The sequence below is a fragment of the Trematomus bernacchii genome, unplaced genomic scaffold (assembly GCF_902827165.1).
Source record: "Trematomus bernacchii unplaced genomic scaffold, fTreBer1.1, whole genome shotgun sequence".
NCBI classification, from domain to species: Eukaryota; Metazoa; Chordata; class Actinopteri; order Perciformes; family Nototheniidae; genus Trematomus; species Trematomus bernacchii.
In genome coordinates, this window is record NW_022987620.1 from 2,532,675 (window position 1) to 2,559,793 (window position 27,119).

General features: G+C 40.7%; 1 protein-coding gene across 5 annotated transcripts in view; it reads right to left on the minus strand.

Annotated features, from left to right (window-relative positions):
• LOC117484256 (NLR family CARD domain-containing protein 3-like) overlaps positions 1-27,119 on the minus strand; it is a 56,466-nt gene that overhangs the window by 17,182 nt on the left and 12,165 nt on the right. The window contains exons 1-8 of one of the 5 annotated variants that reach the window (XM_034132723.1): positions 16,994-17,110; positions 9,272-9,421; positions 8,889-9,008; positions 8,424-8,543; positions 5,555-5,674; positions 5,130-5,249; positions 4,064-4,272; positions 516-2,670 (exon numbers count right to left, since the gene is read on the minus strand). In XM_034132723.1, coding sequence (XP_033988614.1) covers positions 516-2,670; positions 4,064-4,272; positions 5,130-5,249; positions 5,555-5,674; positions 8,424-8,543; positions 8,889-9,008; positions 9,272-9,421; positions 16,994-17,010 — 3,011 coding nt within the window. In that variant the 5' untranslated portion in view covers positions 17,011-17,110. Of the gene's footprint in view, positions 1-511; positions 2,671-4,063; positions 4,273-5,129; positions 5,250-5,554; positions 5,675-8,423; positions 8,544-8,888; positions 9,009-9,271; positions 9,422-16,993; positions 17,111-27,119 lie in introns of those variants that run through there. The other 4 variants (XM_034132722.1, XM_034132726.1, XM_034132724.1 and 1 more) reach the window with 4 other exon arrangements.

Here is a 27,119-nt window from a genome sequence, read left to right on the forward strand (position 1 = left end):
GCACCGGGGACACATATTTATGTATAAAAGACATTAACAAGTGCATTTTGCATGATAGGTCCCCTTTTAAAGCCTTTAAGGCTTATTATCTGTAGTATAGTTAAATAATGCATTAAGTGCTCTTTATTGACTAAGGGATTCTGAGAGATTGCTGAAGTTACACAAATATGTTCCGCGATGTCAGAGGGATTGATAATTTTTGAAATACTATTCATATTATAAATAAAAGAATATGTTAAAATGATCAAGGTGTGATTTTTTTTTTTTAAATCAGGAGCAAACTAAGTTTTTCATAAAGTTTGTAGAATATGGTTTGTAGGCTGGGCAGCGCCAGAATTATATTGCCACATATTTACTCTTTAGCAAATATAGCTCTTACTGCGATTTGGCTATTGCACTGCTTCTTTTGCATTGAAAGGCTCAATCCTAGAGAAAGAAGACGTATAAACGGTGTGATTGAGGATCTATAACTGTACATTATTGTTTTTTTTTTCAATAATAACACATGTACTTACACAGCCTTCCTGCAATTCCTGACAGCTGGAAGCAGTCTCAGTTGTCCCTGGTCTGATGTGTTGTACTTCTTCAGGTCCACCTCATCCAGAACCTCCTCTGACATCTGCAGCATGTAGGCCAGCGCTGAGCAGTGGATCTCAGAGAGCATCTTCTCTGATCTGTTGCCTGACTTCAGAAACTCTTGTATATCCTGATGTACCGATTGGTCGTTCATCTCCATCAGACAGTGGAACATGTTGATGCTTCGGTCGGGGGATATTTCGTCCATGTTCGTCTCCTTCAGGTTGTTGATGGCACTCTGGATGATTTGCGGACTATTTTGTTTCAGACCCAGCAGGCCTCCTAAGACTTTCTGGTTGGACTCCAGAGAGAGGCCATGAAGGAAGCGGACAAACAGGTCCAGGTGGCCATTTTTACTCTTTAGAGATTTTGTCATGGCTCTACTCAAGAACACTGTCAACAGAGAGTCACTGTCATCACATTTAAGAGACTCAGAGTAGTCAAGGGTCCCACAATCCTTTTTATCAACTTTCTTGTTTTCACTTCTATCATCATGTCTGTCATATTCATCAGCATAGTCATCTTCATCATAATATTGTCCTTCTTCATCATCATATTGTTCCTCTTCATCAGTGTAACCTTCAAATTCAAGTTCATCAGCATAATCATCTTCATCATAATCTGGTCCATCTTCATGTTTTGACAGAGAGGAGTTTTGTTTTGCCAGGGAGGAGTTTTGTTCTACCAGGGAGGAGTTTTGTTCTGCCAGGAAGGAGTTTTGTTCTGCCAGGGAGGAGTTTTGTTCTGCCAGGGAGGAGTTTTGTTCTGACGGAGAGGAGTTTTGTTCTGCCAGGAAAGCTTCCAGTACCTCTGAGTTTCCGTTGGTGTAACAGTGGTACAAGTAGACTGCAGCCAGAAACTCCTGAATGCTCAGATGAACAAAGCAGTAGACCGCTTTCTGGAAGATCACTCTCTCTCTTTTGAAGATCTCTGTACAAACTCCGGAGAACACCAAGGCCTCCGTGACATCAAGACCACACTGCTTCAAGTCTTCTTCATAGAACATGATGTTGCCTTTCTCCAGATGTTCAAACGCCAGCCTCCCCAGCTTCAGGAGAACTTCCACGTCAGCCTTCGTCAGTTCCTGCGGACTCTTCTCTTGTTCCTCATCATACTTCTGCTTCTTCCTCTTTGTCTGAACCAGCAGGAAGTGTGCATACATGTTAGTCAGGGTCTTGGGCAGATCCTCTTTCTGGTCCATGGTCAACATGTGGTCCAGAACTGCAGCAGTGATCCAGCAAAAGACTGGGATCAGACACATGATGTGGAGGCTCCTGGAGGTCTTGATGTGAGAAATTATTCTATTGCATGGTTCTTCATCACTGAATCTCCTCCTGAAGTACTCTTCCTTCTGGGTGTCAGTGAAACCTCTGACTTCTGTTACTCTGTCAACAAATAATGGAGGGATCTGATTGGCTGCTGCTGGTCGGGTAGTTATCCAGACAAGAGCCGAGGGAAGCAGCTCCCCCCTGATGAGATTTGTCAACAGCACGTTGACTGATGACTTCTGCGTGACATCGGACACAACCTCATTGTTTTTGAAATCCAGAGAAAGTCTGCTTTCATCCAGGCCGTCAAAGATGAACAAAACTTTAGAGACAGCGAGGAGCTCTGCTGTGACCTTCTGTAAAGTTGGATGGAAAACATGAAGCAGCCTGAGAAGACTGTACTGCTCATTTTTGATCAAGTTCAGCTCCCTGAAGGAAAGCAGAATCACCAGATCGACATCTTGGTTTTCCAAATCTTCTGCCCAGTCCAGAGTGAACTTTTGCACTGAGAAGGTTTTACCAATGCCAGCGACGCCGACAGTCAGAACCACTCTGATTTGGTCCTCTTGGTCAACTAAGGCTTTAAAGATGTCGTGGACCTTGATAGGAGTGTCATTGGCGGTCTCCATCTTGGACGCTGTCTCAAGCTGCCACACCTCGTGTTGGGCATTAACCTCTTCACTCTGCCCCTCTGTGATGTAGAGCTCTGTGTAGATCCTGTTGAGTGGCGTGACACTTCCTGTTTTGTCAGTTCCTTCAGTCACACATTCAAATATCTTCCTCTGGCTGATCTTATGTTCATCTAAAACCTTTTGTAGACCACTATCTGATAAAAAAGAAGGAAAGTCACTGTGTCAGATAAAGGTGAATGACAGGAGGAGGAAATCGTTTTCCTTTCACTCATGTATTAACACAGATGTAATGCAGAGTCCAATAATAATGTTGTGTGCTCCTAGACTAGACAAGCAAGTGAGTAAAGACTAGGGATGGGTATCGTTAAGGTTTTAACGGTACTACTACTTTTATCGATACCGCTTATCGGTCCGGTCTTTTAACGGTACTCTTATCGGTTCTTTTGGAGAGAAAAATGAGGTAAACTAACTATATGTTGTATGTCAGGGACTACGGATGGAAATTAGCTCAAAGCTAAAATCCGGCATATTTACACTTGAAGCATTATTTGTCTAAAGTGTTCATTAATGTGCATTGTCCCTATTCAAATAAACAATTAAATGAAAATTAACAAATTGTGAACAAAACTAACATTGCTTTTTATTTAAATGAAATACATAATATTTCACATCAACAGAAACAACAACGTTTTAACAAATCATATTAAATAATCTGATGACAGAACTGTGAACAGAATGGCTGAAACTTTAACTAACTAAATAACTCAGTTCCCTCTAATCATTAACCCATGTTTGAATCATTGAGTTAGCTTCGTGTGTTGCTGCTAGCATACATAATATACCTGACGTGGAAACGTTACTCGTGGATGGGGCTACAGAGCTACAGTACTAGAGAGACAGTCGAACCCGGTGCATTTCTCCGTCTGAACGTGGTGCACTTTTGCAAGATGTTTAGACAAATTGCTCGTGTTACCGCCCTGACATGCTAAACTCTTATTGCACTTTAGGCAACGAGCGAGACGGGTAAAGTTTAACCACACATCGGAGCGCGTTCTCTCCGTCATCTCCTCCGTGTGTGTGTGTGTTGCTGCATGTAGCAGCTGCGTGTGTGTAAACTGCCCCGCCCCCTCGCACACAGGCGGGGGAGAGAGATCTCTCGTCTGGATTGGAGAGATCGAAAATACAAAGAATGACGCATTTTGCTGTCTTTTTGCATATTAGAAACGGAGTTAGCGACACTAAAACTGCAATATAATGTTTGTGTAGCAATAATACACATGACATATTTTTTAGATGTCTCCAGTACCGATAAAAAGACCGATAACGTCGGAGCTTAACGGTACCACGGTCTTTAATAATTCAGCCCCGGGGCCCGTTTAATACCGGGGCTCGGTACCCATCCCTAGTAAAGACCGAGCAATGCGACAGTATGTTGTATGTATGCTGTTGTTTCTTTGTTTGTAAAAAAATAAGGGTTGTATAGTTTCGATTCAGTGTTACATTTAAATGTTGCATGCATACTTTCATCAGAACTTTGTTTCTGACTGAGTGTGCAAAGAACTTTACTTTGTACAGTGCTGGTCTGACCTGCTGTCTGAAGTCCAAGACTTGTTCTGGATTGTTTTCCACACTGGGGACAGGAGGAGCCTCCTGATGAAGCAGACTGACCCCAGTATGAGGCGATGCATTTTCTGCAGAACAGGTGTCCACAGCTGATAGAGACCGGATCCTTCAGGACATCCTGACACAGAGCACAGCAGGGCAACATCTCCTCCACAGATACACCACTCTTCTTCCTGTTAGGAAGAAGACATATTTTCTAAACAAGGTCTTATGTTGACAACAGGTCAATAGGTCAACACTGTTTAGAAGCTCAGATAGTCAAAGAGAACATTAAAAACTGAAGTTCTTTTCTATTCTATTTCAGGATTTTTGATATCTAACTTGCATATTGGTGCTTATATAAGTCAAATACAAGCATGGTGTGTTTTGTTAATGATTAAATTGATTCATGTGAATTATTGTCTTAATATATATTTAATATGAATATTTTACTTGCATAACCAGGAGGTTAATTGTGGTTTATAATAGACACTTTGTTTGGAATTAACAAAAAAAAAGTTTGAGTTCCATGTTCAGCTTTTATTTCATTAAATAAAGTCATAGTTTTGGTATAGCGTGTTGGACTGATCACATATTTTTGTGGGCCAATTCAGAAGTGAGCATTGTAAGGGCTCCCTTGACAAAAGTCAATGGGATTTTCCATTGAAGATCTTTGGCAAAGACCGGTTAATATACTCATACATTTTGTTCTGCAGGATAATCTCTACATATTAACACCACTTTATGACCACTTTATGGCTTAATGTTAGCGACAAAGAAGCTTTGGATATTCACCAGTGTGGTATTTACTGCCATATTTGATGTCGTACAAAAACACTTATTCATCTCTTAAGCTTGTTTTGACCACAGACCTTATTTCAGGCATCTAACCACAATTGTTGATTTGGAGACCAGAGATACAGAAGTGTTAAAATGCTAACTCATTTCCGGATTTTAGGACTTTAGACTTTGTGACACCTCTGACAGCATGCGTAACCCTGCAAAAAACGTATGATTCTGTTTATGGTTCAAAATGAAAACAGTCTATTACTTTGAGTCTGAGGGTCCAGGTTCATTGCTGAAGTATGGAGGGGCCTCTTTGGAAAAGTCACTCTTCATAGACAGACAGCTGGGTGCTGGAGACTCTGCTCTCTCTCTGTTGTACAGACCTCTGGAAAAACCAAGATGTATTTAATTCTATTGCATGAATCCTTGTTCAACGATCTGATGTTGAAACCGGTTAAGTAGCTTAAACACACAAATTACTGTTACTAAAATTTGCATTAGTCCTCTTACAGCTCCTCTAAGTGTCTGACAGTTGTCACAGATACAAAGGAAGATGGAACAAATTATTTGGCTTTGTGACGCTTACGTTTGTTAAATTTAAGATAGCAAATAGTTAAAAACTTCAAAATACAAACACAAAATCAACAGACACCTAGGACAGAGATAGCTGAATATGAGCAGTTATCTTACTTTGAGTCTGAGGGTCCGGGTTCATTACTGAAGTATGGAGGGGCCTCTTTGGAAAAGTCACTCTTCATAGACAGACAGCTGGAGGCTGGAGACTCTGCTCTCTCTCTGTTGTACAGACCTCTGGAAAAACCAAGATGTATTTAAATCTATTGCATGAATCCTTGTTCAACGATCTGATGTTGAAACCTGTTAAGTAGCTTAAACACACAAATTACTGTTACTAAAATTTGCTAAAAGTCCACTTACAGCTCCTCTAACCCAGGCATGGGCAAACTAAGGCCCGCGGGCCATATACGGCCCGTTGGGCTTTTTAATCTGGCCTGCCGAATATTGGTACAAAATTGTCCAAATTACAGTAAAGACCGCATTCATTTTGTCTTTTTCCTGCAATACCTGGCATTTCAGTTGATCCCACTAGATGGCGCACTCTAGACACAAATGACCTTTGCTGGAGTCGGCAACCCAGCAAGATCTATAACCAAATACGTCACGCTTACATTGGAGGGGGTCGAGATTAACCTGAGCAATAACAGTTCACGGTTAGTACAGTACAGCGAATACAAGTTGTAACAAGCAGTAGCGCTGAGCAAAGTGACTAGAACGCAACCACACACTTATAAAAAACACTTATATAAAGTCAGGCAACACTAACCAGCTTAGTGTGATTCTGTTTATTTTGTGTAGAAAACGGTTTATGCCACAATATGATACGAGATAGTCTGATTAGCTTCGGTTGCTATGCTAACATCACCTGTAGAATGCCAGATAAACTTTCATAACAGCGTTGTGATGCCAAACAGCGTCAATTCAGACTGAAACACATTCACTGATGGGGATGGGGGATATTTATCAGCTGCTTGTGTGACAGTCGGACAGTGAATACTTTACAGCGGCCGCTGCCGTGAGTTAACAGTAGAATAAACTCCGGTGCACGAGCAGCACTGCAGCGGGCAGTAATCCCGCTGAACCACATTAACAAACAATGCACCACGGCACTCTGGAGAAAGGTATAAGGTTGGAGAAGTCGTTCTTTAATTTAATCTGGCTTCGTATGATTAAAAACTACCCGACGCAGTCCTCTATTGATGTTGTTGTGAGAGGTGTTGCGGAGAAAATCAGCGACGTAAAACGCTGTGTGGGTCATAAGAAGGCACGTAAACGGTTACGTCATGATGCAAACGATGACGCAATGACGCAATAACTCACCTTTGAACCTAATTCACCTTTGAACCTGCATCTGTAACACTAGAGGCTTCTCAATACTCTAATTTCCCCTCCTCGACTCCTCGGTCCTCCGGTAGTGACCCGGAAATGGATTTCAGCGCGCCATGTTGAAGGACATCTAATTTCTCTAAATGCACATCGAGGACCGAGCATCGAGCATCGAGGAGGCTCTCTGGAGGAGCTATAACCGAGGATACACTGATGCATCCTCCACGGCTCCTCCGCGGATGCATTTCCGGGAACGGTGGAGGGTCTCAGTTGGTTTGGTGTCCTATGCTTACTTTTAATACTTGTAAATACAACTTTTGGCCCGTCATTTCAATTCCCCATTTCAGCGACCAGAGAGGGGGGGGGGGGGGGATATATCCAGTCTCTGATTGTGTTACGTTATTATGAGAGTGCTCTCATACTTTAAATTGTATATATTTATATAAATATATGTGTGTGTATATGTCCGCATCTGTAGCCTGTTATTGTCTCATTACACCGCACTGTCAATGAATTCAAAGTAAATATATAAGTGGTCATGAACACATCTGTCCATCAGACAGAGGGTTGGCTGTGTTGAGGAGCTTGACGCTCGTGAACTATCATCAGGAGGGCGGGGGGGCCTCGCTGCGGGGAAGCAGTGTGTGGACCTGTCAGCGCAACTTACATGATACCGAATTTAACAAACACATTTAAATAATTGGTTTAAACGGCATAATAATAAGGACGATCGTCCGTTCTGTGATTCTCCAGAACACACATGTTATGATATTAGGGTCATGCAGAGTGAGATGAGATCGCTGTCCCTTTAAGAGAGAGGGAGAGGGGTGTGGCGTGTGCATGTGTGTGTGTGGATGGTAGAGCGACAGTGAGGGAGCGTGTGTATGTTTCTGGAAGTGAAACGAGGCAGCAGAAAAACAGAGGTCTGTGATGTATTTTGTGAAACAGAAGAACAGCTAAATAAATGCAACGGCCTCCCAAGAAGAGCTCGCCTCTCTCCAGTCATTTAAGCTAAAGTGGGTTATTGAACCTGAAGCTTGTTGCTTCTGCCCTCCTCGACTACGGTCTGGGAGCCGACAGGAAAGTTCAACACACAGATGGCCAGTCCGTCCCTTTGTAGCATATTATTTCAATGAGAGATGAGCAGATCGCCACTGGGCTTTCAACTAAAGACACAGCCACGCAAAAACTGCGGCATTTGTAAAGCTCCTTATGGGTACTGCAATTTGTGAAGTGCTTTCCTCTGTGGTGAAACGATCAGCCCTGCACCACGGAGGAAAGCGGCAGAAAGTCACCTGGAGTTAAACAGAGCGGGGCTGCGCTGCGTGCATGGCTTCCTTCTGCAGGTAACGGGGAGACGCGCTCTGGCGGCGGTCTTGTTCAGGATCCGAAAATACAATTTAAATATTTTGCACACTTATTCCACTTATTCCTAGTGTGCCACTGGTTACGGTGCCGCGTGCCAGCATTGGCACGCGGCACCGTAACCAGTGGCCAGTGCCAGGGGTTGCCGACCCCTGACCTAGAAGAATGTTTCTTTGATCAAAGGTTTGTTACCTTTCAGTAGGCAAACACATTTTGTTAGAAAATACCAATATACATACAAAAATGTAAAATAAACATTGCATTGGCAAGGGTAACTTGAAATGAGTCGTACTTTGAGTCTGAGGGTCCGGGTTCATTACTGAAGTATGGAGGGGCCTCTTTGGAAAAGTCACTCTTCATAGACAGACAGCTGGGTGCTGGAGAATCTGCTCTCTGTCTGCTGTACTGACCTCTGCACAATCAAGATGTATATATTTATATTGCATGAATCCTTGTTCTAATCTGATGTTGAAACCAGTTAAGTAACTTAAATACACAAATTACTGTTACTGTCAATAATTAGCAGGTTCAAAGAAATGGCATTAGTCCACTTCAGATTTGATTACAGCTTCTCTAAGTGTCTGACAGCTGCCACAGATACTAAGGAAGATGGCACGAATGATTTGGCTTTGTGACGCTTATGTTTGTTACATTTAGGATAGCAAATAGTTAAAAACGTTAACATACAAACACAAAATCTACAGACACCTAAGACAGAGATAGCTGAATATGAGTGGACGTGCAGCAGTTCTCCTACTTTGCATCTGAGGGTCCGGGTTCATTGCTGAAGTATGGAGGGGCCTCTTTGGAAAAGTCACTGATCATAGACAGACAGCTGGGTGCTGGAGACTCTGCTCTCTCTCTGCTGTACTGACCTCTGCAAACACCAATATGTTTTTAATTCGTGAATACTTGATAAATGATCTGTCAAATCCATGAGGCAGCTCTCAACCACTGAAATGTAAAGCCAATAATAAGGAGGAGGAAAAAGAGTACTTGTACTTAGATTAGATTACAACTTCTCTATGTGACTTTGATTTGTTTAATTTTATTTTACATTTAAGTAAAAATGCTTGTATACAAACAGAAAATAAAAAACATTAAATTAGCAGAGGTATACAGTATAAAGATGTGTCTTACTTTGTGTCTAAGGGTCTGGGTTCATTATTGATGTTTGGAGGGTTTTCTTTAGAATCGTCACTCTTCATAGACAGACAGCTTGGTACTGGAGACACTGCTACATCCTCACTTTCCTCCTCACAATCACTCATTTTGTGATCTGGAGGCAGTCTGAGGGGTAAAAAAAATACGGACAAACTCTGTGAAATCATAACACAAGACAAACAATAATGCATTACATTTTTATTAGAGGACTTTTCCAGGTGCTCAAAGCGCTTTACAATTACACATATTAGACATGTAATGTAATGGTCGTTACTCAAAAAAAGTAATATATTGCATATTACTTAGTAATAAATGACTTTACTTCGTTACTCTCTACATAAAGTAGTTACTTTACTTGTTACTTTACTCGCAGGGCCGCCCCTCCCTACAGGCAGATCACGCAGACTGCGGAGGGTGCTTCATTTTGCGGAGGGAGCCTCATCAGGGGCCTCATTTATAAAGGGATATACGCTCAAAAAATGGCGTACGCCAGTTTCTACGCAATGTTTGCGATTTATAAAATACTAACTTGACGGGAAAATGCAATATGGTCTAGCTGCGGCCACGGACAGTACACGACACTACACGACACGCCCACTACACGACACGCCCACCTGACACGACACTACGGTGGCTGGGAGACATTACCGTACATGGCAGATTAAAAGCGAATTGACGACACTTATTATTATTGAGATCGTACATGGCAGATTAAAAACGAATTGCAAATGTTATTGTAGCATTTTAAGCAACTATTAGGCAAATAAATTAATAACCTAGTCTATCCGTTTGAGACACAACAGTATAACTTTCAACCCAAATCATTTTGTCAACAAACGGTGGTTTAGTCAACTTTTTTTTAATATATAAAATAGGTATTAATGAGATGATCTATTGATTATGTTTGTCTAACTGCTACACATGTATTTTATACATAAATGTAGATATTTGTGAACATCTAAATATAGTTGTTAAAGGTTTTAAGATATACATTATCACATCATGGGGTCATTAAGGAACAAATTAGGAGGGCCAGTCAGGCCACTAATGAGCTCAATCATTCACATGTATTATTATTACTTTATAAATTAAAAGTACTAGGGGTCTATTACAAAACCTTTGAAGGAATCGCATAAATTAAAATAAATGTATGGCAAGTATGATCAAATTAACATAATGTCAAGATATAGCCAATAGACAATCAACATGCTTTGAATATAAAGGAAGAAGAACAATAAACAGATGAACATTTAGGTTTTATGTGTAAATTGTGAACAAACCATCTTAATACAACTGGCAGTCTAAGACAGCAAACTAAGCTTCTTTAACTGCTGCTAGAACACTGTTTTACCATGGGGTATTTCTAACAAGACCAAAAATATATACAAGGCTTCCAAAACAGAAGAAACCAACTCAATACAGTATTTTAATTTCCTTCAAAACGACAAAAGCACTAATAAAAACCAAATAACAATAACATAAAGGAAAAGTAATTGAAGTGGTTGCCTGTTGTAAATACCTTGGTATCTGGCTTGATGATTGTCTCTTCTCTAATAAGTCAAAGATATGTTTACTGTATATTATAAAAATGCTTGTCATGTAGGCATACTGGAGATGGGAAGGCTTTAGTCAGTGTTGTAGCTGAGATTCTTACCGTTCCAATGATGTATTAATAATAACTTGGATTTATATAGCGCCTTTCATGAGACCCAAGGTCGCTTTAAAAAGAACAGGAGTAGAAACAAACATAACAAAAGGCAGTTAGACGAACAGTTAGACAGACAACACAAATAGATTTGGGGCCAAAGACCTTGGCAGACTTGAGGGCCCTTTTGAAGGCGTCAAGCGTGGGGATGTTGCAGATCTCCGCAGGGAGAGCGTTCCAGAGAGTGGGGGCTGCCATACTGAAGGCTCTGTCCCCGAAGGATCGCAGGTTGGTGCGGGGGGCCAGAGTCTGAAGACCGCAGGTTCCGGGGTAGGGCATGTGGGAATTGTATTGATTTGATACAAGCAAGCCAGTGTTTCATTGTGTACTTTCAACTACAGTATATGGTCCGGCAAGTTCAGCATGCACTGCATTCACTGTGATGAATATACAATAAGACACTGATACCGTTTTCCTCAATGAACATTTATTGAACAGAACATCATGTGAAAAATGTTCCTTTTTAGTTGTAGGCTACAAAAACAACATGTTGTGGTTTTGCGCTTTGACATCAAAATGTTGGGGGCTGTGGAAATATTGTGCCATGTTGCTGCAGCAGCCGGAGCCATCACTGGAGCGGCCGTCGGAGCCATCACTGGAGCAGCCGTCGGGGCCATCACTGGAGCGGCCGTCGGGGCCATCACTGGAGCGGCCGTCGGGGCCATCACTGGAGGAGTCGTTGTGGTTGCTGGGGCCGCCGCCAACGTAGTTGGATGTTCAGTGCAGCAGTTTTTAAAGTGACTAATAAACATCTCCTTTCTCCCAATGATTCTTGGGCAAAAGCCACAGTGATAATGGCTGCTGGCCACACATTTGAGATGGCATTTATAAACATTATAACCTAAAAAAAAGAGACAGAAAGTGGTTTAGAGGATTCTAGAAACAAACCAACATGAATTTCTTGTAAATATGCAATTTGAAACAAGGTGTTTGTGCGAGAGCAATAAATAATCATGTCACCAACAATAATATTTTTGCCTATAAACTGATTTTTTGCAGATTGAATGTGTGATTATGCTCATATTGTGCCTACCCCAAATAAGGATATTTTTCCAGCATTATTAACACTTCATAACCTGAATATAAATCTAATTTTTAATGTTCAATTTATAATTCAAAATGAATTTACACCAAGGATGTCCTGGGGCACAGAAATAACACATGTATCCATAATGTGTGAGGCATTAAACACATCTAACAAGTAACATGTAATGTAATGTGATGAAGTATACAATGATCATATAGAATTATAGATGTACTTACCTCCATATTTCACAAGTGCCCTCTGGTGGCTCTGCAAATGAGCCATCAGACCAGGGTATGACCCGGTCCTTTCACAAAATGGACACTGGAAGGTGTCCGAGTCCAATTTGTTGAGCTCTGGGCGTGCTCCATCACGGAGTGTTGTGTTGTTTGTCTATAGGTGAATAAAATAGAATACAATTTCAGTGACTTTAATATTGGAAATAGTTAACTCCTTAAACAAGCAGCAATGGACTGGCCTGTATAATCCTATGGGACAAAGCTGGTCATACTTCCTCACTTTCAGAAGGTAACCCTTTAACTGCCAGCGCCACCATTTGGTAGAGCACATTTTGTGTCTTGATATCTTGTTGAAAAAAAAAAAAGTTTAACTCCATCTGATTCAGCCAGCTCTACCTTTTTGGTTGACATGTTATGCACAAAACAACCTCTAGATGTCACTGTGGTTCGAACAGAAAGCCCTTCAGCTAGTTTAAATCTTTATATATACGGTCTATGGTTTAAATGTCAGGCCTACAGCATGGCCACAAACCCCATCTAAAAACAGAGGCCTGATTGCATCCACCTGGGTTACTTGGCTCTACCCAATAACTATATATCATTTAACTTTAAACCACACTTAAAATAATAATATAATTATACATATGTGCATGTCAGTATAGCAGCTAATACATGTTTTTTTTTTAAAACATTCAAATGTGAAAGACACCTTCAATGAATATTTAAAATCAGATTCTTGTAAAAATGCGAGTACATGCATTGTTCCATCTGTCAAGCTAAAATATATACATATATCTTAGCTCTTAGCTTGACATGCTAACTGAACGAGCATGTTCAGTTAGCATATATGCTAACTGAACGTCGAACATGTCAAGCTAAGAGCTAAGATATATATATATTTATATGTATTCCATTCCTTTACATTTAATATTTAAAATACAAATTAGCTAAATAAACACAATTACACTGCGCTAAACAGCCACATCGACAAACAAACGAGAACCTAAATAGTATGTAATTATATCTAAAACCACAATACGTTAATTACCTGTACTCGGTGCGCCATATTGTTTGTCTGTTCTCTGAACCTCATGTCTCTTTAAATATCCTTGCATCAGCGTCAGTGTCGTCAATTCGCTTTTAATCTGCCATGTATGGTAATGTCTCTCAGCCACCGTAGTGTCGTGTCAGGTGGGCGTGTCGTGTAGTGGGCGTGTCGTGTAGTGTCGTGTACTGGCCGCGGCCGCAGCTAGACCCTTCTCGGAAAATGTGCTGTCCTCCACGCAAACTCTAACCCATGCGTACGCACTAAGCACACAAACGGGAGAGACGAGAAACTGCGACACCGTTGGCAGAAGGAAGAATGGAGAGAAATATGTGGAAATAATACCATAAATAAAATGTTACCTCTCATTTATCAAATATGAAGAATTCATTTTCAAACATTGATTAAAGCCAATCTTAAAATGATTAAACAAACGCCTGTTTGAGACTCCTCAGTGCACACAAAAACATAACTTGGAGAAATAAATAAATACGGATATGCTATTTAAAACCACCTCGAATATGTTGTGTTAATGTTATGAAATGTTTTCTCATAAATGATGCGGTAAGCAGGAGGACAGAATTACAACTAAACTGACGCCGTTTTGCATTTCTATAGGTTGTAGATACGAGCATGGTTTTATATACTATCACGTTTAATCGTGTTTTATGCCGTTTGCCAAGACTTGATAAGTCGCTCGTAAAACACAGGAGGTATGGAAACTAAGAACACCATATGTGGTAAATTGTACAGCTAATATAACACAACACATTAGTTGTATTTCCTTTAACTGGTGGATTATGGATATATAGTTGCTGATCGACAGCTGGAACACAAACCACCAAATACAACAAAAATAATTCAGATCCAGTCGTCATGACTCCACTCCGGAGGGATTCCCCGATCATTTCTTACAGTTTCTCATCAAGGGGGTGTCTCCTGTCCCCGGGACAAACACACTGCCTGAGGAAGGTTATGTGTATTTGTTTTGTCATTAACTTTTTTCGGACCACTTATTTATTTATTTTGGTGACGATCCGACCTCCATGCTGCTACTCTGGTTCAAACTGCATCCACCAAACAATATGATTTATCTCGACCTCCCCACAATAACCAAAATCTGACACGGTGTGAGATGTCTTTTTTAGCTGTTCTATTGTAATTTCCTGCGATCTTCTTCATGCAGTCAGTCAAAAATGAATGAATGAATGGGCGTTTCTTTGACTATGTATAGGCAAATATGGGCGTTACGAGTCGATTGTGATTTATCAAGGGAAACAGGCGTAGGAAGTGCCGTACGCACTTCCCTCGCCGGTACGCAATGTTTTGTGAATCGGAAAATGGCGGAAAATGTATGTACCTATTTTTGTGCTTTGTACTACGTAAGCAACCTTCCTACGTCAATCCTACGCAAGGCGTTATAAATGAGGCCCCTGAAGCGCAAATGCGCCGCACATACAGTGTAAGCGCGCCACAGTTTGCGAGGCTCCACTAGTACCACCAGCCCCCCGTCCGTCCGTCCGTCCGTCCGTCGACGCTCGCGACACAGAGGGCCTCATCATATAACATTGCGTGTTTGCTGTTTACTCATTACTTTACTCGACATCCTCACTCTGGATTCGGAGGTCCTCCTTAGCTATTAGCTTCACGTTAGCATGTTGTCTTTGCAGGTGCTTGTTGAGGTTGAGGAAGCAAATAAATACGCACAGACATTTTTCGATTCATAAAAGACTGCGTACCGGCGCAGGACTTGCGTACGGCACATCCTACGCCGGTTTCCGTTTATAAATCACAATCAACTCGAAATACGGTGCAGCTTTTGCGGGCTTCACGTAACGCCCATATTTGCCTATAAATAGTCAAAGAAACGCCCATTCATTCATTCATTTTGACTGACTGCATGAAGAAGATTGCAGGAAATTACGAAAGAACAGCTAAAAAAGACATCTCACACCGTGTCAGATTTTGGTGGGGCAGACTTCACCTCCTCTAGGGGGGTCCTCACCTCCTCTAGGGGGGTCCGGGGGCATGCTCCTTGATTGTACTTGTGGTAGTAGTCCAAGTAGTACTGAGTCCAACAGTATCAATTTCACTAAGAACTTATTGCAAAAAATATTTGTATCTCATCAAAGATATCAGAATACATTCATTTGTGTACTCAGGACAGGAGTTTAAACGAGTATTACTCAAAAGGTACACAGTAAAAGTACTTGACGGTACTTGTGGTAGTAGTACAAGTAGTACTGAGTCCAACAGTATCAATTTCACTAAGAACTTATTGCAAACAATTATTTTATCTCTCATCAAAGATAGCAGAAAACATGCATTATTGTACTCAGGGGTGGAGTTTGACAAAAGATTACTCAAAATGTACACAGTAAAAACACTTGATTGTACTTGTGGTAGTAGTCCAAGTAGTACTGAGTCCAACAGTATCAATTTCATGTAGAACTTATTGCAAAAAATCATTTTATCTCTCATCAAATATAGCAGAAGTGGCATGATTTTGTTCTCAGGAGGGGAATTTGAGAGTATTACCCAGAAAAAAACACAGTAAAAGTACTTCATTGTATTGTTGGTAGCAGTCAAACTAGGACTGAGTCAAACAGTGTCACTTTTTTAAGAACTTATGGTAAAAATTATTTGTATCGCAAATAAAGCAGAAAAAACATGCATTATTTTACTCTTGTACTACCGTCCGTCAGTGCCGCTTCTCGGCGATTACCGTAAAGACGCTATTAATCGCGCACTCAAAAATGAAGAGCTGCTCATTTGACCAAGCAAATGCGAGAGACGGCTGAGTTGACCGCAGTTCAAAAACTCTGCATGAGTCCGACTGACAGTTTAAACATTGTCACAGCTCACAGGATCTAGGTACCTGTCAGCCAATAAGACAGATGTTTATTTCCATTAAACTCTGTAGTTGGTCTGGTGTCTTGCCTCTGTTACATTCACTGAAAACGGGAAATTACAATTCTGCCGTCCTCTCTAGTGTCATGATGAGGTTCAGGGAAAGCACGGTTAATGTATTATATTATTGAGGGAGAATTGTCCGGGGCTACAGAAAAAACATCCGGGGCTAAAGTCCCGAATGCCCAGGCCAGGCGACGCCGCTCCACCCCTCGAAAGTTATTGCTGTTGACTCAGCCATGTTTATGCACTGCATGTGTGGACCATATGTTACGTAAATATAAACCCGCGCGGAAATCCCTCTTGTCTGTCAAAGGGAGAATCTAGTAATTATGTATGTTAGTAGGCTAACTGTAGTGTGATTACTGATATTATAAAAGTAACGAAGTAACGCGTGTCGGGCAATGAACTGTAGTGTTATTACTGAATTATAAAAGTAACGCGTTACATTACTCCGTTACCGACAAAAGTAATATTATTACAGTTGTTACACCCAACTCTGCATGTAACAGTCATTACTGTGGACAATAACCACCGGAGCAAATTAGGGTGAAGTGTCTTACAAAGAAGTTTCTACATGAGTCGTACTCAGTAACAGACACACACACCCTGCTATCTTGGGTTATGGCAGGTTTAATGCGTATTATTGAGCCAACAACAACGTTGTGTGTGCAGATGACAGACTGTTGAGTTCATTCTAAAATGTCTTTCCTCCACAGTCCACACGGAAAAAAAACTGACTGAGACACAATCAACTAATAAAATGAACACTTACCCTGCCTGTGCTTCCATCGAAATGGAAACTTAACTCACTGAACATATCGGTGTCAGGGTTCCTTCCTGTTGCTCTGTTCCTTGATCACATGAGTGTTGCTCCTCTCTATGGGATTAGTTTTGTTTCATAAAGATAAAGCAACACTTTCTCAGAATCAAGCAAAACTAAGAGTTTAAGAGAAAAAAAGACTGAGTCAAGCAAAATAAATTTAATTTAAAAAATAAAACTATAAGTTGCAAACAAATCATTTGTGTCCTCATGTAAACTATAAGTATTTTTCTTTGTTTTAACATATCTTTTTGTTTGCAGTTCTCGTTGCTTCTTTCTCAATGATCAGACTTTTGCTCTCGCTGCAGCTCTTCTCGTTTGCGCTCCCTCATTTTTTGTTTTCGATTCTGACACATGGGTTGCATTCGAATAGTCCATTTAGCTTAGGAACCTTCCTAACGGAGTGAAATTACCCGGAAGTCCCTCAGTGGCAGCCATGATAAGTGCCGTTCGAATTCTCTAAATGAAAGGAAAGGAGGTTTCAAACTTCCTTTATAACCTCCTTTAGCCTAGGAACCACTGGACCTCCCTAACCGAAAGGAGAGGAGAAAATGCTGCCCCACAATGCCTTGCGGCCGCGGCATTTGCCGCCACACAACAGTCGGCCGTTCACGGAAACAACCGATTATGAACGAGAAATGATATCATGAAAGTTACGGTGCTTATTAAGCATTTTAAAATGTATGTGGTAACTTGCCAAAGTGCTTTGTTTTGAACGATCATCAATATTATAATCAAAAAGAGAAATATGAACGTTAGTTTTTACTGAAATGATCAAATAAAGTCAACATTTCACAGTCTACTGAGCTGTGTGGGGTTTGTTCAACTTTTAAAAGATGTTTGAATGGTGATATACACAGTGATAGATGTTAAGGACTAACGTGTATAATAAATACATTTGTATTGATTTTAAGATCTTTTCATACAATCATACGTATTGGGATCATTTGTATTAATGTGGAGCGGAGGGAGAGGGTGACGAGCATAAGTTTCACTTTCCTTTTTTATTTCAATTCCAACTTTGGTCATGAAGAATATGTTTCTCTGTTGTCCCCGTTCATAAAGCATAAAACAACAGCATCAGAGCACGGTGCAGAGTCTCTAGATGAGTTTACAGTAGTCCCTCGTTCTTATTAAACATCCATGTTGTAGTCCGCTGTATAGAAAACTGTAGTTTCCATAGTTTCCCCACAGCAGCAGGCGCACATTTATGACCTCCGCTGGCGCATCATAAACACGTCGGATAGTGAAAGTGCAGTCGGATTCTCTAAAGTACCGCAGTCTCTTCTCCTAAATCCTTTTGAATTATCCTATCCACTATCCCTTAACCCCATGACGTTTCACTCAGAGGTCAAGGAATAGACGATAGGGTTAGAATTTAGGAGCTGATTTTTGGACTATTCAACCGCAACCAAACGTCCCAGGCAGGGTTCGAGTTATAAACTGAGCTCTATGGGGGTCTTTGAAACTAACGCGCACACACACTCAAACTCAAACACACAGACACACACAGACACACACACACACAGACACACACACACACACACACACACACACACACACACACACACACACACACACACACACACACACACACACACACACACACACACACACACACACACACACACACACACACACCAATAAACATATGGACAGGGGTTACTATTTAAAAAAAATTGCAAATGTATTTGGGAACCTATCCATGTGAACATATTTTGGGGGTGGACCTCAAATCCTCTAGGGGGGTCCGGGGGCATGCCCCCCCTGGTAAGATATTTTTTTAATTTTGGAGTTAAATGCATCAATCTGGTGCATTTTGAGGGGAAAATAAAGAGACTAGATCTATGGAAACACCCATATGAAACAGATGCCACATCATGTAGACAGACAGTCACCCTGTGTGAGGCAAACCCACATTTGCGCAGCATTGCGTTCACAATAGCCTACATTAAGGCCATCGGGAAACCTCCCGGCCCTCCCGATGGCCAGTCTGGGCCTGCCAGCAGCCCTCTACTCGCTACAAACTTAAATATGAAAACATAGCCGTGGGAACATGTTTCAAATGGGGGGTGCTGTGGGAATGACACCAGGGCCGGTTCTGACCAATTTGCTGCCCTAGGCAAGATTTTTGCTGGTTCATTTATATCTTATTTTATCAGTTAACATTTATTTATTCATCCATATTTTTTAATCTCTCCAGTTTTAAAGGATATTGTTGGTTTACTGTCCTATAGTATGCAAGTGCCAAGAGCAAGGACTGTCTTAGGTAAGACAGCTTTTATGTGCGCAGCTCCACTTGCTTGGAACAATCTTCAGCAAGAATTGAAACTGAGCAATCTCATTCCTCTGCATGTTTTTAAAGCTAGGCTAAATGAAATGCTCGTTGATACTATGGGTACTTGTAAATGTCTATAACTATGTAAATGTATCCTGTAAATATAATGTATGATGTCCTTTATTGTTTTATGTTTCATGTGGAACCTATATGCTGCAGGTCTCCCTTGAAAAAGAGATCTATGATCTCAATGGGACCAATCTGGTTAAATAAAGGTTTGAAATGAAATGAAATGACATTGGAATGATTTCAAACCTGTTTTTATTTATCGTAATAATTATAAAGGTGTGCCTTGGAAATATTTGTTTACATAAATTGTGATAAAACCGTTTGAGACACACTGAGATAACTTAGACTAAAGTGAACTATCTAAACACTCAGAGTCCTTTACCTCACTGAGCCTCTCAGGGCAAATGGAAAATGTAACCGGGGTGAAAAGGGTGTTATCTTTACTTAATTATGAATGTGAACAGTTGTATCAACAGCTTTTACAATGTGCTGCTGACTGCTGGAAAGTGGTTTTACTTTAATGTATTTGTTTCGTCCATTGTGCTAATGCAGGTGGGGCCGACCAGTTATACAAGAGGTAGATAATAGCTGTACTTTTTTTTAATGAGCCACATGCCATGATGCACCAACATAATTGTATTATTTAGACTGACATTAAGAAGTTGAATCAACTCATTACAGGGCGAGAGAGTGAGTGAGAGAGAGAGAGAGAGAGAGAGAGAGAGAGAGAGAGAGAGAGAGAGAGAGAGAGAGAGAGAGAGAGAGAGAGAGAGATCAGACAAAGTGATATGAGTGATAGTGAAACGTTTTAACTTTCATTTAGCAAAACATAGCGTGAAACTTTACATGCAAGTTTCAAAGTAACTTCCTGAAATGTAATTGTCTGCGGTGATTCTACGGAGTCCCCAAAGGCCCAAAAGTGTGCACACAAAACATATTTTCGGCTGCCCGGGCATAAATCTCTGTTAGTTTAAACTCCCACTTCACTACTATACATTCAAAACAAATAGCTTAAAAAAAGGGGCACGGCATTATTGATAAAGCTACATATTAGTCTATAAAATAGTTACATCATACTTATCTTAACCAGCAACACCAATAAAATACTGCTTCACATAAATGCATCGCAAATAATCATCAGTTTGTATTCAATGCATATAGAGGCAACTGAACCACACATCAACATTTCATCCATGCATTTCTTCACTTGTCAGTAGTTGTTCAAGCTCTCAAACAAACAAGCGGGCAGTACATCACATTGGCTCTTTTTGCTGCTACTTTGACAACATGGTTGCAACCGGTTTTGTTTTCGTGCTGTTGATGCCAATTTTCATTTTTTTATATAGTGAGTTGATGATTTCATAAACTAAGAGTGAGGTACATTTTCGCCTCGCAAATTTTCCATCCAAATGAAGCAACATTTCTAAATCATTTTCAGACAAATTTGACTACACATGTTAGTGTTGTTGGATCTTATTGTCTTATATTTGTGTACAGCACTTTGAATTGCTTTGTGTTGAAAGGTGCTATATAAATAAACTTGCCTCGCCTTGCCTAGTGATGACTCACAATCTACTAGGATTAATAAATGTCCAAAGTGTCTATTACGTTAGTAGGAAATCTGACCTAGAGCAATTGAGCATTGGAATAGAACATGTTGTTCCATACGGCCCAATGAGAACAAACACGAGGCAGAATCTAAACAGGAAAGTGTAAAAACATGTTGAATCATTAAACATCTGATAGAACAAGAACAAGACACACCTAGTTTTTGTTTTTCTAAAAACAAAACAATGAGGTAGATACTAGCTGTCATTTTTTTTAAGGAGGGGCAGTTTGGGCGTATTGTTGTACATAGCCGCGGGAACATGTTTCGAATGGGGGGTGCTGTGGGGATGACACCAGGGCCGGTTCTGACCAATTTGCTGCTCTAGGCAAGATTTTTGCTGGTTCATTTATATCTTATTTTACCAGTTAACATTTATTTATTTATTTATCCATATTTTTTAATCTCTCCAGTTTTAAAGGATATTGTTGGTTTACTGTCCTATAGTATACATTGGAATGATTTCAAACCTGTTTTTATTTATCCTAATAATTATAAAGGTGTGCCTTGGAAATATTTGTTTACATAAATTGTGATAAAACCGTTTGAGACCCACTGAGATAACTTAGACTAAAGTGAACTATCTAAACACTCAGAGTCCTTTACCTCACTGAGCCTCTCAGGGCACATGGAAAATGTAACCGGGGTGAAAAGGGTGCTATCTTTACTTAATTATGAATGTGAACATCAAGGCCGACATTTTTTTTTTTTTGTATTATATTTGTATTATATTTCCATTTAATCTTGTGGACGTGCAGATTCCCTGTCCTCCATCAGGGGGTGCTGCAAGCACCCTCAGCACCCCTACTTACCACGGCCCTGTATGAAAAGGTTCAACTACGCACACACACATGATCTCGGCTCGCGCAGCACACTCACAGGCATAGATTGTGCAAGAGGTGCAGTGCAGGCATATTGTTATTCAAGAGATGCGTTGTTCTTTTGGAAAACATGTTTTTCTTTTCAATAATACTCATTACATTGACACATGCATTATTTGTGATTAAAATAATGGTTGTTGGTAATGTATTAGCGACCCCCACAGATGTATGATTTCACTGCGTCCGTGGGAGCTCAGACCCCTCCTTATGGGAGCTCAGCTCCCATTGGCTCCCACATAACTCGAACCCTGGTCCCAGGTGAGCGAGACTTTCAGGGGTGCGTCCCCATTGGCTACTCAGTTTTTGAGTGACAGCCCACTACACCACAGATCATACAGTGCAACTCATGCAGCAAACTCCGGAGTCCACTCGGCCACGTTTGTGTTGGTGTCTCCTGTGGAGTTTTCATGAAAATATCAGACTTATCTTATGGATTGCTGTGCATTATACTTGTGTTAGAGCCAGTATTTTTGATTTATAAGAAAGGCCACCTAATTGTGACGTCTGTAGTCAACGCACTATAAAGGACTACAATTCCCACGGCGCCTGCGCTAAAGCCACAGTGATGGGCAACCTGTTGAGAGACGCCGTCGAGGAACAGTTTTTAACCGTACACGTACACGTACATGTACAAATCGTACAAGTACCCTTTAAGTTTTGAAGTTATAAGCATTATCAAGAAAGAAAGAATACCTAAGTTGTTTGTTATTTTATTTGAGTTTTCAAACGAGTTTTGCCTATTTATTTTGAATATTGTAAAGGCCTATTTTCTTTGTTGCATGTGCAAAAGTTTGTTATTTTATTTTGAGCAAACACATCGCAACATCATCTAAACCATCGGAGGCCAAGCAACACTTCAAACTGTGAGTAATTTAAAGGAAAGAAACGAGTTAGAACTGTATGTTTAAGGCGTCCAGTGGCTTGATGGAAAGACAAGGAAGGAAGCCACGACATTGTTAAAAACTCTCGTGACGGACAAATCCGTATGGAATTAAATGGTTGCCACCATATTATAGAATGAATGAAATACTCTTGGAAATGAATGGATACGAGCGGATGTGAATCGTGAGTTTACAAATCACGGACTTCAGAGTGAACAAGGAAGGACCGCATTGACTTTCTGGATTGTGACAACGTGGATTTCTGTGGAAAAAGGCTTGTGCCGCATGTTGTGGATGTTGCAATACAGTATAGTCTAATGCTGGAAGTGGAATAAATTCGCTTATGAATAAAGTGTGGAACGTAACTCAAGGAGCACATCTTGAAAAGCGCTTTAATAAGTTTGTCTATCTGGCTTACTGCCGCGGATCCAAGCCGCACAATAACAAAGCGCAACATTAAAATAAGGACAGCTGTTTACAAGTGGATGTTTAATGACAATAAAGCATAACAATGGCTGAAAAGGAAAATGTGGAAACGAATGAAACTCCTATGGACCCAAACGTGACTGAACGTGAAGTGCCTGTGGAAAATGCTGACGTCAGACCAAAAAGAACAATAAGACCTACAGAAAAGGCTTTAGAAGCTAAGCTGGCGCAGTTAATTAAAAAAACGAAAACGAAATTGGGTCAAGTCTCCAAGGAAAAAAAATGAGATTGATTCACTCATGATTGATTATGGGAATATCATTGAGATGCAAGGTTGTCGTGGGGTTTTTCAAATACTCTCCAAAGAGTTTTCAAACTCACATTACTCAGTGCAAGAAATGCTGTCAGAGCAAGAACAAGAAAGTGATCATGTTGACTGGTATCTCCCAAAAATTGCATATTTCAATGAGTTTCAAGACGTGATGAAGAAATGGTTAGCTAGAGCTGCCTCCTTTGACCATGGCTCATATACTGCACTTATGTCAAGTCCACATAAAGCAATATCAGTGGGCATGATAAGCAAAAAAGGTAAAAGTTCTAGTGGCAGCAATAAATCTTCAACAGCTTCATCAATAAGAAGAAAGGCAGAGGCAGAGAGAGCTGCGCTCATATCACGCGCTGCTGCCTTACCACAGAAACACTCACTCGAAAAACAAGAAGCTGACCTGGAAGCAATGAAAGCCAATGTCAGAGCTAAAATGGAAAAGCTTGAGCTTCAAACGGATATTGATGCTGCAACAGCCAAAATTAAAACATTGGAAGCTTCTGAGGATGATGACTCTGATCCTGACCCTCGTGTGGGGGAGGAGCAATATGACACTCGTCAGCCAGATGAAAATGATGATTTCCAGGATGAAGGGAATCAAGGAAAACCTGTGGAGAAGGATAATAAAAAGAGTTTCATAGACTTCAATTCAATGAACTCAAGTCATGCAGCCCCTAGTGGTCATGTCCAAGTATTGCAACCAGGGCCCACAACAAGGACAGCAGCATCAGCACAGCAGCATCACTCCATCCAAGTCAGACAAAGCTCTCGGACAGAAAGCAATGACTTTATTCAAGTAATGCAGCGACAAAACGAAATAACTGAAATGCTAATGAAGGAGCAACGCTTAACATTACTCCCATCCAGAGAAATACCCATCTTTAAAGGAGATCCATTACAGTACCTTTCATTCATCAGAATGTTCGAACATACAATAGAAGATAAAACTGACAATTACAAAGACAGGCTGTTCTTTCTAGAGCAGTATACAGAAGGCCAAGCTAAAGACTTGGTCAAAAGTTGCCAATACATGGATTCTAAAAAGGACTTTTTGGAAGACAAAAGACTGCTCCAAGAGAACTATGGACATCAACTCTTAATCGCAGCAGCTTGTTTGGACGAAATGTTGAACTGGAATGCCATCAAGAGTGAAGATAGAAAAGCACTGCATTCTTATGCTATCTTTCTTCGTGGATGTTGCAACACAATGGAAGATGTTGAGTTTTTGGATGAAATGAATAGCACATCAAACATGAGAAATGTGATCATGAAACTCCCATTTAAACTTAGGGAAAAGTGGAGAACAACTGCATATGCATATTATGAACACAATAAGACAAGAGCAAAATTTCCAATATTGGTCGACTTCATTGAAAAGCATGCACGCATTGTATCAGACCCCATGTTTGGAGACATACAGGATGTAATGCCAAAAAGGGATATTAAAGTGTACAAATCACCCAACAATAAGCCTGCTCATGGTTATAAGGGAAGTAGTTTTGTTACTGTGACAAGCCTAGGAGTCAATGAAGAGCAAAAACCTTTCCAAAACATCAAATCAGACCATAAAGGCATTACTGTTCAGAAGCGCTGTGTATTTTGTGCAGGAGAACACACCTCTGAAACATGTAAGATGAACAAAAAATCTCACAATGAAAAGATTGACTGCTTAAAAGCACAAGGAATATGCTTTGGCTGTCTAACGAAAGGACATCTAAGCAAAGACTGTCAGAAAATAATGAAATGTGAAGTTTGTTCAATGAAACATCCAACAATATTGCACATCTACAAGAACAGGATTGAACAAAAAGACAACTCTGATAAATACACCCAAGCAGCTTCTGTAAGCAGTGCATTAGTCTCTTTAAATGGCAGAAACCACACTGGGGCCGGTGGTCAACAAACCCTACCAATTATCCCAGTTCAAATAAAGTTGTCAAACTCGAACCAGACTGTGCAGACTTACGCATTTATGGATCAGGGAAGCACTGCAAGTTTTTGTACTGAAGCCCTTCAACAAGATTTGCATGCCAAAGCCAAGAGAACAAAAATCCTCTTAAAAACAATGGGTCAGGAGAAAATGATTGACACTTCCTTTGTCAAAGGTCTTGAAGTGAGTTGCATCGAAGGCAATGATTTTTATCAGCTGCCTAAAGTATACACACAAGAGGAAATTCCTGCTGGAAAAGAGCACATTCCCACTCAAGAGACCATAAATAAATGGAAATATCTAAGAGAAATTAAGTTGCCTGAATTGGATTGTGAAATCGGGTTGCTTATAGGAACAAATGCACCAAAGCTAATGGAGCCGTGGAAAATAATAAACAGTCAAAATGGAGGACCCTTTGCTGTTAAGACAGTCCTAGGTTGGGTTGTGAATGGACTGAATCAGGAAACCACTGAATATGAGAATACTTCATGTGCTGTTGTTAATCGGATATCAGTGACAGATTTAGGTGAGCTGCTGGTGCAGTAATACAATCATGACTTTCCAGAGAAAGGTTGTGATGAGAAGAAAGAGATGTCAGTTGAAGACAAATAATTTTCAAAGATCATGTCAGATTCAGCTCAAATCAAAGATGGACATTATCAGCTTGAACTTCCATTTAAACAGAAGAATATCATGATGCCAAACAATCGCAAACTTGCAGAGCAGAGAGCAGAATCATTAGAAAGGAAATTCAAAAGGAACAAAGTTTTCCATGATGAATATAAAACATTCTTGGAGACTGTGATAGCAAAAGGTCACGCTCAGCTACTGCCCCAAGAGCAGCTCAAACCTGAGAGTGGAAAGGTGTGGTACATACCACATCATGGGGTTCATCACCCAAAGAAGGGCAATATTCGTGTAGTGTTCGATTGTTCTGCATCTTATCAAGGATATTCATTAAATGACAAGCTTATTCAGGGTCCCAATCTTACCAACACGCTACTTGGTGTGCTCATTCGATTCAGACAAGAACAGATAGCTTTCATGGCTGATGTCCAGGGGATGTATCATCAGGTCAAGGTGGCTCCTGCCGATCAAGATTATCTTCGCTTTCTTTGGTGGCCAGGAGGAGATGTCAGTTTACCTCTCGATGAGTACAGGATGACAGTACATCTATTTGGTGCCACTTCATCAGCAAGTTGTGCAACCTATGCTCTCACTAAAACCGCTGAAGACAACAAAGATAATTTCTCTGCAGAAGCTGTTGACACTGTCGGAAGAAATTTCTATGTTGATGACTGCTTAAAATCTGTCGCTTCTGCTGATCAAGCTGTGAAGTTATGTGAAGAACTCAAGGATCTTTGTGCAAAGGGAGGATTTCATCTGACAAAGTGGACAAGCAACAGTAAAACTGTGCTGGCCTCCATCCTAAAGAGTGAAAAACCCAAAGAGGTAAAAAACCTGAGGCCTGTACTACAAAGCTGGATTTTCGCTTAGCCGGCTAAATTCAGGGAAATCTCGGGCTTTCCGGTCCTACGACGCTGGTTCTCTTTTTAGCAGGCTAGATTTCCATGGTAACTTATGCTGAGCGGCAAACCTGCTCCGGAGCAGGTTAGGTGGCAGGCTAAGAGATCAACTCAGTGAAAGCACCGCCTGCTGACCAATCAGAGCTCCGTGTGCGG